Here is a 14,660-nt window from a genome sequence, read left to right as displayed (position 1 = left end):
GCGGGCCTAAGCCAGCAGGTGGACATCCCCTGAGGGGTCCCAGACTGCGAGAGGGCACAGGCCGGGCTGAGGGCCCCCCCCCGAGTGCACAAATTTTTGTGCACCGGGCCTCTAGTCTATAATAATAAAAGTCTAATATGCTAATTAGACTGAACGGACGAAGCCGGGGCTACGAGGGCTGTGCCCCTTGCATGAATTTCATGCATCTTGCCTCTAATATATTATAAAAACCCCATCATCTACTATCATTATTTCATAAAAGAAAGGGTATTTAAATACCAGAAAAGGCTGCAATCTCAGAATAATTTAAAACCCTTTAAATTGTAAAATTTAACTTCAAGAAAACGTCCGTCATAGTCTTTCCCTCACCTCCAACTCCCTGGGTCACATCAGTACTAACTCACCAAATGGCATCTAAGGTTTGTTCCACTAATGATGAGCCTGTCTGGCCACCCTCTGCAGACAGCATGGATGCTGAGCCCAGAAGACCCGCCATCTCCACTCCTTGTTCTGGCAGCTCCAACTCTGTCCTTGATGCTAACGAGCCAGTATGGTTTTCTACTCTCTGGTCCCATATCTTTTCAGGCTCTCCTGCTGCCCATGTTGTCATGTGCCATCTGGGCTCTCTCCTGACTTGCAGAACGCAGACACCTGTGGCTGAGCTGAGACCTCCTAGAAATGACCATTGCTCCAGTCTGCACCAGGGCCCCTTTGTTTTTCCAGACAACTAACTTTGGCCTCTTACACTGACCAGCCCCTTCGAGGTGAGTGGGACACTGACATTTCGTGAAAATGGTGGAGGCGGCAGTGCCTTCTCTCTGGGAAGATGAGCTGCCCTCGGGGGGCTGCAAAGAGGCTTCTCTGGGGACGCCACCAGGACCTGTGTTAGGTGCAACCAAGCACCACCCAGAAGGCAGCTGTGTGCACGCATGTGCATATGTGTGGGCACATGCAGGGCAGATTGTGCTCAAAAGGCAAATGCTGAGTCTAGCTGGGCCCCAAGCGTGGAGGAGGGCCAATTTCACTTATTTGTGAGATGTTTCCTAAAAGAGTCTAGCTGGGCCCCAAGCGTGGAGGAGGGCCAATTTGTGAGATGTTTCCTAAAAAAGATTTCTCAGTGTCTGAGACTAGGGCTCCTTCCAGTCTTATTTTAGCCCTGCTTGAATCACATTCCTCAGTAGTAATAATAGATAACATTTATTGAACCCTCGCTGTGTCTCAGGCATTCTTCAAGGGCTGTGAATCTGCACAGTCATTCTCTGCGGTAGGTGCTGCGACTCCTCCTCTCGTGGAGCAGACTGTGAGGTCACGGTCAGTGGGCAGCAGAGCCTCGGTGTAAAGCCAGAGCCTGGCTCCCAGCCCAGTGCTCTCACACGTTCCACTAGAAGGACCCCGGTGGTCATCCGACTCACCAGCTCGCAAACCCTTATTTCATACTGACCTTTCCCTCTGTCTTTGGTCTTGAGGCCTCATGCGAGGAGGTTCTGGAAAGATGGAAATCCCGAATCTGGGCTATCCGTCACCTGCTAAAGAATGATGGCTCCCCTTGACAGTCTCGGAGCTGGTTCCTGATATTTTCCAGACCTTCCCGCTGAAGAATTAGAGAAGAGTCTCCCTCCTTTTGCCTAAAGGGTGAAAAGGTCCTCAAGCTGAAGCAGCTGAGATAAGCCCTGCAGCCTAGTGACTCCGGGGATGTCACCGCCCGAGCACACTAGCTCAGGAATGGCCTGGTCAGGGCAAGTGTCCGCGTCTCCTTCTCCAGGACATCACAACGGTGCGCCCCTCTGGGAGGCCTGGGGTGGGAAGGTAAAGGGCAAAGGCTTCCCACACCTTCCTGCCCCTCTGGTCAGTCAATCCATCCCTGAGTCAGATTTACTCCAAATTCGGCCACCATCACTTCCTCGTAGTCTCTCTTCCTCGGCCTGCCGGACAGTAGCAGCCTCCTGCCTGTTCTTCCACTTGCAGGCTCTTCCCTTCATCCCATTCCTCCCCATTTTCCACATTAAGCTTCATCCTGCACTTCTTCACACAACTCTGTCTTCAGGAGTTACCTGAAGCTAAACTGTGCCCACATCCCAAGGCCTCCACCATCAGGTTAACCCCCCAGCCCTGCCCCACAGTTCCCTCCGCCCGCAAACCCAGGCCACAACCTCCACACGCCTACCTCCCGTCCTGCCAGCTTCCTTCCTAAGGCTGCCTCATTCTAACTGTTGTGCATTGTCTGACCCAGGTTCGGCTACTCCCACTGCACTTCTCATGGGCTGCCTGGGGCTGCACCCCTGTCCGCATTGCTGTGCTGTCTTCCCTGTGGGCAGGAGCCCCTTTTCAACTTTGAGTTCCTCTGGGCAAGTTGCTCAGCTGACTGGAGTCAATTTCCTCATCTCTAAAACCAGGATCACAGGAGAGTTATTGGGGGGCTTAACTGAGAGAACATATATAAGGTGCCTAACACACGTCAGGGGGATAGTTTGCTCAATAAAGTTGGCTGATTATGGCCTTGGATTTATATGCTAACAGAGAATTCTTAGTTGAGTGAATGCGGTTTTAAATTTCCCGTGATTAGATTTCCCCCTCTGTTCTGAGAATTCATTTCCATGCCTGCCCTCCCAAACCCTGATGTTTCAGAAGGTAGTTATTACTCAGCAGATACTGGAGAGGAGGCGGGGTGCAGGCACTGTGTGAGGCTCTGGCGGGAGACATAAAGATAGGTCAGCATCCCTGCCCCAAGTCGCTCAAGGTCTCCAAGGGGAGGGGAAAGCAAACGGATGCTTGCAACTTGGGCTATAGGAGCTGTTGAGAGGGGAGCATGGGAGTGACGAGTAGGTACAGTACTTAGCCCGAGCAGACAAGAGGCTTTCCTGGAGAGGGGACTCCGCCAGCTGGATTCCTGAAAGGCGCAAGGGCCTGCCCTGAGAGAGCAGCAAAGATCTAGAGGTGTGAACCCTCAGGGACAGGCAGGCAGCTGCAAACCCCGGGCCTGGCTGGGGTGGACATGCCTTCAGAGGAGGGGTGAGCTGATGGCATTGAAGGTTTTGGATGAGGAGTGGTATGTGTGCCCTTGGAAAGCTCTGGAGGAGGAGGTGTGGAGGATGGACTGGTGAGGGGCCAGAGCCAAGTAGGAGGGCAGCTGGGGGCTGCTGCAGTCACCCAGGTGAGAGGGGACAGCAAATGAGCATGGCGGCAAGATCAGGGGTCAAGAGCTAACTGGGAGGTAGACTCAACAAAATGAGGTAAGAGACGAATGGGACTCCAAGGATTTGGGCTGGGGTCAAAGGGTGAACGGCGGGGCTTGCTCTGAGATGAGGCAGGGGAGAGCAACGTGGGTGCTTGGTGTCTCGAGAGGCGGTCCAGGCAGGCTCAGAGAGGCTCCAGGAAGGAATAAGTCTCGTATCTGTCTGATGAATCAAGGAGAGACAGGGAGGAGTGGGGAGGCAGGGGGATGGAGCAATGCCTGCTCTGGCTAGCTTCAAGGTCATTGTGAGGGTCAGGCAAGGGCAGAGGGTGAGAGCTGTCTGAATACAATAACCTCCAATCAAATATACGAGTTTCCTCTTGTTACGTCAGAAACACCAAGGATAACCACCAGGGGCGTTTGCTGGCCCAACTGGAACCCGCGGCTCCACGGGTCCCTCCGCAGAGCCCTTCTCCCCTACATCACACAGCCTTCAGTTAGCTTGGCAGCCGCCCTCAGGCCCCCGCTGATCGCATGGCTCCATCCTACTGTCTCACGGCAGCCAGCCTCCCTGCCACAGCTTCTCCCACCCACAGCTGTCATCTCCTCTCTGCTCTTTTCATCTCTCATCAAACACGTTCTGCGCTTCCTGGCCCCCGCCCTTCCGTCACTCCCTCTGCTGGCCTTGGCTTCTTTCCCCAGCATCTTAAAAGTATGAACTGCACCAGGCCTGCATCGCAGTTGCCTCATCGCTTACTTTGCCTTCCAGTTTTCAAAGTAAGTGTGACATTCAGGCACAAGTTAAGCGTTGGTGCAGGGGGCTGAGGCTGAGGCAGGAAGCTCTGCGCCCGCCTTGTTCCCTCCACCCTGCCCTGCCTTGTTCTTGGAGCGCAGCCCAACTCGGAGACGGGGGGCAGGGTGCTAAACCAGGACCTCTCCAAACTCATGCACATCACCCCTTCCCCTCTGGAGCTGTCACCCTTCCGCCCTGCCTCTCAGCCTGCTTTTACCCAACGGCTGTGGAGCGGTGAAGACATGGCAGGGCCTGTGTGCTAATGCTGATCCCAATACAACACCCATTGACTGCTCATCACCACGGCTAACACAGTCACCCAGTGTCACCCGAGGACAAAGACTGTGTCAGCCTTTGACACGGACTGCGGATGGGCCCCCTCACAGCAGCCCTGGTACCATTATTATTCCCCTGAGGAAACCGAGGCTCGGGGAGTTTGAGTTACGTACACAAAGACCAGATAGTAACTGGAAGCGGTGCGCTACCTCCCAGCTCACACAGCTAGGTCTCCTGCTAACTAGTTACCTTGCCTGGGCCCGTTTCCTCCCTTGTGAAACAGTGATGACCCCTCACCCCAAGGGCTACTGAGGACACTGTGAGCCGGAGATGTGAGAGCGTTTTGTAAAGTCTCACATAATTATAAGGTGTGATTGTTCTTATTCCGAGGACTCCTGCTCAGTTTCCCTCTGGCCTTGGAGGCCGTGTGGTGTATCGCACCAAGCCAGGGGCTCTCTAGAGCCCTGGGGGAAACGGTAGCCGAACATGGCAGTGCTCTGGGTTTTAAAGGGGAAAGTCCGCCTGTGCCAACTCCTTATTCCAAGTGAAAACTGTGGGCAGGTCACCAGTTTGCAGGCAGGCTGCCCTCCACGTGATGTGCCAACTCCAGGAGCAAACAGCTCTGCTGTTCTGTGCTTAATAGATCCTGGGGCCTTCAGATAAGCAGAGACCGTGTCACACCAGCTTACATTTGTATCTTAAGCCGCCAGGGGGTCTGCTGACCTCTGCCGAGTGGGAGGCACAAGGGTGCCGGGGAGGCTGCAGGAGGAGTGGACACGGCGGCAGCGACGAAGGGCAGCTCTAATGGTTTGGCAGGTCCTCGTGTTCTGTGGGGGCAGGGAGGTGTGTGAAGGGAAATATTAAGCCAGGGCGTGGGGGAGGGGAGCTGTGCTGAGCTGGGGGAGTCACGCATCTGGAAATAGCCTCCAATCAGATTCAGCTCCTAAGTCAGTTCGCACACGTCCTCCTGGGCAGAAGTATTTTCAACCAGCGGAGAGCTGAAGTGACCTTAATAACCATCTCGGAGCTACTTCTCTCTTCTTACAGGAGGAAAGGGGCAGCAGATTGCTGAAGGGTCTGGCAATATCCTAGACAGAACGCAAGTCTTCCCAGGTTCAGCCTAGAGCCCCCCCCTGACCCCCCCCCAACCACCATCACCCCTTTATCACACTGCTGAGACACAGGACAAAACAATCAGAAGAGAAAACAGACGAAAAGGCTTCCGGCTTGGTTCATAAGAGCCCCTCTCCGGAAAACGCCAAATGAGCATTAACAGTAGTTTAGAGATATACATTGTAATATATTCACCCAAAGGAGTACTATGCAGCAACAATGCCTTCTCCTCCCCCGAGCACTCCAGCCACCCTGGAGTCCCATCGCGCTAAAGACAACATCCCAGAATGCAGAGTGCAAACCCAGCCTCTCCTCCGCAGCCTTCCCCTGGCATTACCGGCCCCAAGCATCAGGGCGAGGGCTTAGTTTCAAGGCTAACTTAAGGGAACAGTCTCCGCTGGGGTGACCCACCCACCCACCCGGCTGGGGCATTTGCTCACTTGGGAAATATAAGCTCCATGAAAACACGCGTGTGGAGTGCTTGTCTCCTGATAAATCCCTAATAGCCTTATACTCCCTAATTTTCAGGATGCACTTTTCATGGGAATTATTTAATTCCAAATCAGCTTTCCATCCTGGGCAATGAATTTACTTCTCTATCTCTTTCCACACCTTTCCGTTGCCTCTTTCCTCAGGCCATGTGTCATAAAGGAGGCAAACCCAGGGAGGAGGAAGGGACATCTGCCCCCAGAACTAAGGCCGTTTAGTAGCTTTCAAAGGCAAAGGTTCTCCTTGGGTTACCTGCCTGTTAGAACTCGGCCTTGGTGACAGAACACCAGAAATGACAATCGACAAAAGCTAATTGATATATGTTGTATCTGTGCCTCCAAGCAAAGCTAAAAGCTACAATAGACGTATCAAACTACCTAACTGGGAAACTCAGAATCTTCATGCATCATCTCTTCTCCTTGTCCCACAAGCGCAAGTCACATACACACACACACACACACACACACACACACACACACACACACACACTCAGTGAACTTGGACATAACAGGAGTTTTATGCTTATGACAGAATAATATACAAGTGTCCCCAAAACATGTATACACATTTTAATAGCTGACAGCTCAATTGACGTTTCCTTCTTTTTAGTCAAAGCTTTGGAACAAAGGAAATGCACCCTAAAATGCTACTGGAAATTTGAAAACACAGTTGAAGTTGTACGCTGCCTTTATAATTATTCAAAGTGTCCCAAAAAATGTACACACACTTTAACAGCTGATAACTAACTTAATTTTAACTCCTTTTCAAGTTTAACTAATTTGAAATGATGGGTGAAGCCAGACTAAGCTTTGGGGGGGAAAATTTATCCTAACGTGTTACTAGACCAAGCATGTCAAACTCGCGGCCTGCGAACCGCATGCCTCCTTTATTTGGCCTGTGTTAGCCTGTGAGTTTGACATGCTTGTACTAGACTGTTTTTATGGGGATACGTAAAATGTGAAGTTTATGGTACAAAACCAGCAAGAGTTGATGAACTGAGGGTACACAAATATCAAACAAAATGATTCTTGATGTTTGCGATTCCATTGCTTCGAGTTATCAGCAGTGCCTGGACCAGAATGGTCATCAGTTTGAAAACAGGCTTTGACCCCCAAAAAAATTATTCATTTCTGTAGATTCTTTTAAATTTTGGAAATGAACTGTATGACTTTATAATCAAATGAATACTGACGTTATAATCATTCAAAGTATGTATAAATTTTTTTTTGGGGGGAGGCACTAAAATACCTAGAATCTGAAAACTTGATTTTGAGTTTTAGCCAAGCACTTACTAGCTGTGTGGCCTTGGTCAAGTCCCTTAACCCCTCTGATCCTGAATCTCCTTATCTAGGTATGTGGTTAATCTGCTAGTAGTCTTGCTCTTTTGCCCAAGTCTCCACGGCCAGTGCTAGTGCTCAATCCTGAAACCCAGCACTTAGTTTGGGGGTGGTGGACAGACCCCTTTTCTAGGTCCCCACCAGCTCCTTTTCCTTCAGGACCAATTCTTGCTTCTCATCCCTTCCACCTGACCTTATAACAACCTCCCCAGTGTAAGACCCAATACCTCCTCCTTGAGGATGCAGCCAAGCTCTCAGTTCAAGCCAAGCTGGTACTGTGTTGTTGCCCACCGTCTCTTGGGGTTAGGGGTACATCACTGCTGCCTGGCACACTTCTGCTCAGTCCTACCTTTGTTCCCATGCCCTGGCAGGAGCTCCCAGAATGTGGTGCTGGCATGAGTGTGTTGCTCAGGGCATCTCTTGGAGTTGTCATCGAAAGGAGTTAAAGCAGAATTAGGTTGATAGGGTAGGGGGTGGAAGAAGAAGGAATCGTGGAGCCAGCTAAAACAAATAAACAAAATGTGTTTTGCAAGAAACAGGATGGCAGAAAAACAGGTTGGATAGCAGAATAACAGGGTGTTCTAAAACTAGAATGTTTTTCTTGCAAGTGCGAAACAAAATGTTGCAAAGAGGCCAGGAACCAATCAGAGAACGACACAGATAGACAAAGAGCGGGCCTTTAGCAGCTATAAGGGGAAGAGCAGAATGCATTGGGGCAGCTCATTTAAATCCCCCTCCTGAGCTGGTAGCCTGTGTTTGTTTGCAATAAACTCCTGCCTTCTTTGAATGCATCTGGTCTGCGGCTTCATTCTTCAATTCCATGAGACACAGCCCCAGGAAGAATTCCTGCTCACCAGTTCCGGTATCATCATGATGATGAGGCAATGACAGTACGAACGTCAAAGCATTCCAATGTTTACGGAATTAACTCTAAGCTCCTTACCCTGAATTCAAGACTTTGCCATAACATGACCCCAAGTTTCCCCTACATCAACCCACAATCCAAGGCATTTCTCTCACTAGTCCCCAAGCTCCTGGGGAGTGGGGAGCAATTCCTAGCATAGAGCTTGCCATGTGGTTAGTGCTCAATAAATGTGTTGAACGAATGAATGAGCACATCAATAGGAAAATGAATGAATGAATGAGGTTTGTACAGATGAATTCTCAGCAGGTTTTCTTGACTGGTCCCCTTTCAAAGGCTGAGCTGTCTCTTGGGGAAATTTGTCTGAAACTCACAGAGCAGGTAGTGGCGGGAGGGGCAGTAAGTAGAGACCCGGGGGACTGGGAGTGAAAGAATCCTGGCCCAGAGGTACCTACTATCTCAGCCTCTGCGGTCTTTCTTTCCTTCTTTCTAAACATATTATTAATTTCAGAGAGGAAGGGAGAGGGAGAGAGAGAAACATCAATGATGAAAGAGTATTGATTGGCTGCCCCCTCCACACCCCCTACTGGGTATTGAGCCCACAACCCTGGTACGTGTCCTTGACCGGAATGGAACCGGAACCCTTCAGTCTGCAGGCCGACGCTCTACCCACTGAGCAAAACCAGCTAGGGCCTCTGCGGTCTTTCTTGCCCCCACCCTGGCGAGGACCCAATCCAAGGCCCTGATGGCGCTCAAACAGCTGCCCGGGGCGGCAGACACGGTTCTCCAGGATGTTCGGAAACTCTTCCCACTGCCCCCTTCCAAAGCTCCCCGAAAGGCTGAGGTGCTCTGGGGTGAAGTGCACTCAGAGCCGCTGCCAACAGGCTCACAAACTCCTGTTTTGAGAAACGGTGCACAGGAGGGGCCAGGATGCAGCAGACGGGAAGGAGCTCGTTTGCAAAAGCTAAGTGTCTATGATGGGTTTCCCCCTCCCTCCCCTCCCCGCCACCTTGATGTGGCATCACCAACTCTGTGCTGAGCTGGTGGAGCAGCCTTGACTCTGAGGGAATATGAACATTTTTTATCCTTAGCTGTTCCAGCCGTAAAGATTTTTATCCTATTATGGCTAAGTGACGAGTACAAGGAAAGAAATGATGATGATCTTTGGCAGCCATTCCAACCGAGTAAATACAAGGAGGGAGGAATGCGAGCCCAGGCTGTGCCACCGCTCCTTCATTGCCCAGGATGAAAAGGAGCAAAGGAAAAATGTCCTCCCAGTGAGATGTACTGAAGTGTGGAATTTTCCCTCTAGGCAAGCAATAGGCATCCCGCTGTCTGAACCGTTTAGCACGGCACTGGGCTGGGCGAAGGCCGGGAGAATGTACTGAGGGGAACAAGCACAGCAGCCGGGCCAGGAGGAGGTGACTTTGTGGGGCTTCCCTGCTCCAACTCCTTCCAGCCACGGTCCTGGGCTCAGTCCACCCTGCTACCTGCTCCCCTGCAATCAAAGCAACCCCGTAATAAGTATTGCTGGGCGACAGCAAAAATATACATTTGCTTCATCAAAATATGTCCTCCCTCCTAGAGAGGTGTGCCCCATTGCAGGACCTCTTGACTGCCAGATGTCTCATGTGTTACTTGGATGATGGTCAAAGAGTGTTTGTTGGGTCAGTCAATGATTTATAGACAGCAGGACTCCCCTAGGACATCTTCTCAGACTCACCCCAGCTAGATGCTGCCTCTCCCTTACATTGTAAGTTATTTAGGGTATACCACCCGCTCTCCCGGACATAGGTGGCCACAACTTATTCCTCCTTGTGGCCCCACAGGACCCAGGCAGTGTCCTGGAAGTTAAAGCTTTCATCGGTGTTAACAGAATTGTGGGCCTTAGAGGGGGAATTTAGGGTTAGGATGTCCTGAGGCAGGCTGGGAGAGCAGTGTGTGTGTATATGTGTAAATATCTGGGTGGGAAAGACCAACCATGGGAAGGTGAACTGATCTACAATTGTGTGGTGACTTACAGAATGATGAGGCTTCGAATCCAACTACAGATGAGAAGACACAGCCAGGAGAGGAGCAGGGAAGTTCGGAAGGCCATTGCTGGTTACCTCATCCCCACTCCTCTCACAGGGCCTGAATTGGGAAAGGGGGATACCCAGCCACACCAAACTTGTGTCTAAAGGCCGATGACACCAGGTCGAAATTTTAGGTGCAAATGTCAAACCTTATAGAAGGGGTGCGGTGGGTGAGGGGAGGTCGTTAACCCCAAAGAGGGAATGAATAGGGGATCCAATGGAAACTATGCACGCTTTCCAAACCACCCTGTGTACGGGCTCACTCACTGCCCACCCCGTGTACCCCTTAAGCCCTGGGATAGTGGAGTCTGTTGGTTGCCCCAGTCTTATCTTCTCCTACCCCTCTTCCCAATTATACCAAACTGGCTGCCTCCAAAATACCATGGGCTCCATGGGGCAAAGGCCCCAGGGAAAAGTGGCAACGGTGCCCTTCTCCATACAAGGAACTTAAGCCCTCAGCCTCTCTGGGGCTTCTCCTAACACATGACATCACACCATGACTTGCTTGCAGGGGTTCCACTCTGCAATGCACTAGGCTTTTCGATCAGCACAGCGGCCTGCTGGTGAAAACCTGCCCCGCATATCCCTCCTTCTCCCTGTCCTCCCCCCACCTGCTGCATCTTGGATCCCCAGGCGGTTCACCCAGCGCCTGCCCTCTTGGCAGCCCTGTTCTAATGCTCAGCTAATAGTTCTGTTTCAGGCGCTGTCCAAACGCGTCCTATAAATCAGAATCCAATTACTGTGGTAAGAAAATTGGAAGTAAGCTTAATAAGCTCAGACCCCTCCCACAGGCTGTGTCTTCCCTCTTCTCTTTTCAGTAATGAGAACGTTTTCAGGGAAAAAGCCTTTTTCCTTTAACTGATTCTGTTCTCCAGATCCCTCATCTGAATACCCTGAGGATGGATGGATAAGAGGAAGAGGCGTCTTTTAGCTCCTCTCTCCTCTTTGCACAGACGGCAGATGGGAGGGGGAAGTAAATTATCTTTCCACTCTTACTCTTCCTTTCATTATTGGTTCAACAACATTTATTGAATTCTTATCACACACCAGGCACTGAGGATGTTATCAAATATCACTCCCCCTAGAGGGCAATTGGAGTCATAACTAGTAGAACCTTAGAGGCAAGGCATGATGGGAATAGAAAAGAGGGCCAGTGGGAGGAAAGCCTGTATCAATGGGGTTGGGTCCCACAAAGGAGCCAGGAGTCCAGTGTGGACCAATGGCCATCTGTCCAGGAGTGGCCCCACAGTAGGAGCTACTTGGTGAAGGTGATGTCAGCTGCTGGAGGATGGCTACGCAGAGATTCTGTGGTTGAAGGGACTGGGAGAAGGGGGAGAAGAAGGAAGGAACCAGAGAAGCCAAAGGTCAGCACATGGCCTGAGACGAAAGGCCTGTCACCTGGAGGGAGGAAGAAGGCTGCAGCATGTGGGGAGGTTGGTGGCCTTATTCCAGGGCCTTTACTTTCTACTCAAACCCCGAGTCTTCCAGCTGAACCAGTCCACCCATAGACTTCATCTGACTCACAAAAACAAGAATAAGCTGATGCCCTGTGGTTTTCAAACTTGAGCGGGCATCAGAACAATAAGCTGTCGTGCTTGTCAAGACATAGGTTGCTAGTCTGCACCCCCAGGGTTTCTGATTCTGTAGTTCTGGGAACTAGTTGCATTTCTAACTAGTTCCCAAGTGATGCCAGTTGCTGTTGGGCTGCTAGTTTGTGGAACCAACTTTGAGAATTGTTGTTCTGAGTCCTTGCTATTCAAAGTGTGCTCCGAGGACCGGTGGCATCAGCGTTGCCAGGAAGCTTATTAGAAATGCAGGCCCCAGGCCCTACCCCAAATCTGCCAAATCAGAGATAATCAACATCCTCACATGATTTGTTAGTTTGCCTATTTAAGTGTGAGAAATACCTACCTGGAGCAGCGGTTCTTAACCCTGACTCGCTAGAATCACCTGGGGAGCTTAGACAAGAGAAGTTAGCTGGTCTGAGTCTGGGTATCAGCATTTTTAAAAAGCTGCCATGTGGTTCTTCTAAGGAGGCCGGGATTGAAAACTGCTGAGGTTCATGCTCATGTCCACACTCCACGCCCATATGATGGGTTTGACTCCACTGCTCCCATTTCTCTAGCATTGAACTCAACCTTGAAACTCTCTTCTGTCCCTCCCTGCCCACCACCACTCCTGACAACTTAGTGATCTTCCTCCCTGATACCTGGGGTTTGGGTGCATCTCTTGCCTGAGCATCTTCAGTTTTCTCAGGAGAGCCCTCCCCTTCCATTCTAGGCCCTGCAGTGTCAGCTTGCTCATACCCTGTAATACTAACTACAATGGAAATGTTTCGACTATTTACTATGGAGTAAGTAAGTACTTTACATGTATTTTATTTGATCCTTACAAAAATCGAATTAGGTAGGTATCATTAATTGTTCTTTTTAACCCTATTTTTCAAAAGAGGAAGTTGCAATCCAGAGAAGCCAGGCCGTGGTGCCTTCCCTGAGCTAAGTCCACGGCACAGCCATGGCTGGAAACAGGGTGATCTGATCCCAGAGTCTTCGTCCTTCACCCCTGGGATGTACTGACTTCTGCTTGGTTCTGCCTTCGGGCATCAAAGCAGGGTGAAGTCAGTACAGAGCGGGGAGGCTGGACCCACGGAAGGATTCGGGACTTAGCTGGTGACTTCAACCTCATGGACACAGGTTCCCTGGGAGGCCAGGGTCGGAAGTGGGAGACCCTATAGATAGGTCACCCCACAATGGGGCCCATTTGAGGGAAGATCATCAGGCTTTGCTGGAAGTTTCTGGAACTTCCAACCCCACACAAGTGATGTGGGCACAATCAGCCCTTTACCACTCAGCCTGGAGATGGCTGATCCAATTGGTGGCCTCTCACAGTGCTAGCCTGGGGCCTTGCACACACAGTAGGTGCTCAATACCCCTGCCATGACTGCCTAGTCCCAGGTGCTTGCCCTTATTCCCAATCCCCTGTCCTCTCCCCTTCCTGTTCTTTCAGATTAAGATCCATAAATCTGGAATGCTCTGAGTAACACAAGCCCAGCTCCCACAGGGCAAGGTGAGTGTCCCTTGACTCCGGACAAGAGAGGCACCACCAGACTGAGACCCAGTGGGGTTTCTCAGTGTTCTATCTCCTCCCTCTCCCCCGTTCTCCTATCTGTAATCTCTGCTCAGGGAAATCAATAGTCTAATATTCAAATAAAATTCTATGGGACACCAAGGACCAGGATCAGTGCAAGGGGATTTTGGAAGACTCTGACTTTATGAAGCTTTCAGGCCAGCAGCAGGGGATGTTCCAGGTAGAGTCCATCCCCTGGGTCTCTGCTTGCAAGGGACTTCCAGTCCCTGCTGCCGGGGAAAGGGGCCTCCCACCCTCTCACAACAATGAGCAGCACAGACCGTGTGAATTACCACATCATACGTAAACCCTCCAGCAACCAACTGGCAACAAATGGTTTGCCTGTCCCAGTACTTGGCACCGGGCACTGCACAAAGCGAGCCTGCTGTTGATGTGTCATGACTACAGGGAGGGGGGGAGAGTGACAGAGAAGGAGGAATACCTCAGGTGGCGAGTATCCGGGATGGCCCGGTTGCTGGAGATCCGCTCGCTCTCCCGCTGGTTGAAAGCATGCAGCTTATAGGGATCGTCACCCACGCGCCACTTTTTGGCATTCAGATACCGCCGCTCGTCGAACTGGTCCCACAGGTCATCCCAGTCAGCATCCAAAATCTGTGTGACATGAACGGGAAGTCTGTGAGAATGGCTCCCGGCCCTCTACCAGCCCCTCCGTCCGTCTGTCAGTGCCCAACCGCGGAGACCAGGCTTGTTCTGGGAAGGGTTAGCTCAGAGATGAGGCCAGAGGTAGGATGCTGATAAAACTATCAGCAACGAAAGTAAACAGAATGACCATAAGGGCAGCGACCATTTACTGAGCACTATATACCGGGTGCTGCGCTGGGACTGTTACTCCCGTGGTCTCGTGTGTTTCTCATAGAGGTTCTATGAGATGGATATTGCTCACATTCCCGTTATGCCGGCAAGGAAACAGCCTCACCTGGCTAAGTATCTTGCTCAATATCCCACAATTAGGAAATGAACTTTAGTATCCGGACTCCAGAGACTACCTCTCCAGGGTAATTTGAGAACACATGACTGGAACTGCTGGCCCAGGAGATGGCACATAGTAGGTCCACAATGACTGTCATTCCCATAGGAAGGCTGTGATGAAAAGTAGGCAATCCATGTAAAATGGTGGGCTACTGCCCTGGTCGGTGTAGTTCAGTGGTTAGAATGTCAGCCCATACACAAAAGGGAATCAAGCAGTCGATTCCAGGTCAAGGGCACCTACCTAGGTTACAGGTTAGATTCCCTGGTCCCATTTGGGGCTCATGTAGGAGGCAATCAATCGACGTGTCTCACATTGATATTTCTCTTTCTCTCTCTCTCTCTCTCTCTCTTCCCCTCCCTCCCTCCCTCCCTCCCTCCCTTCTACTCTCTCTAAAAAGCAATGGGAAAAATATCCTTGGGTGAGGAT

The 14,660-nt window shown here is 51.0% G+C and overlaps 1 protein-coding gene across 1 annotated transcript in view; it reads right to left on the bottom strand.

Annotated features, from left to right (window-relative positions):
* Window positions 1–14,660, bottom strand: part of GALNT14 (polypeptide N-acetylgalactosaminyltransferase 14) — a 189,707-nt gene that overhangs the window by 54,622 nt on the left and 120,425 nt on the right. Inside the window, exon 2 of the mRNA XM_005886056.2 lies at window positions 13,686–13,855. Coding sequence (XP_005886118.1) covers window positions 13,686–13,855 — 170 coding nt within the window. The remainder of the gene's footprint in view (window positions 1–13,685; window positions 13,856–14,660) is intronic.

Source organism: Myotis brandtii, unplaced genomic scaffold, assembly GCF_000412655.1.
Source record: "Myotis brandtii unplaced genomic scaffold, ASM41265v1 scaffold953, whole genome shotgun sequence".
Lineage (NCBI taxonomy): Eukaryota > Metazoa > Chordata > Mammalia > Chiroptera > Vespertilionidae > Myotis > Myotis brandtii.
Note: the sequence above shows the minus strand (reverse complement) of the source record. Positions and strands in the feature narration are given on the sequence as shown.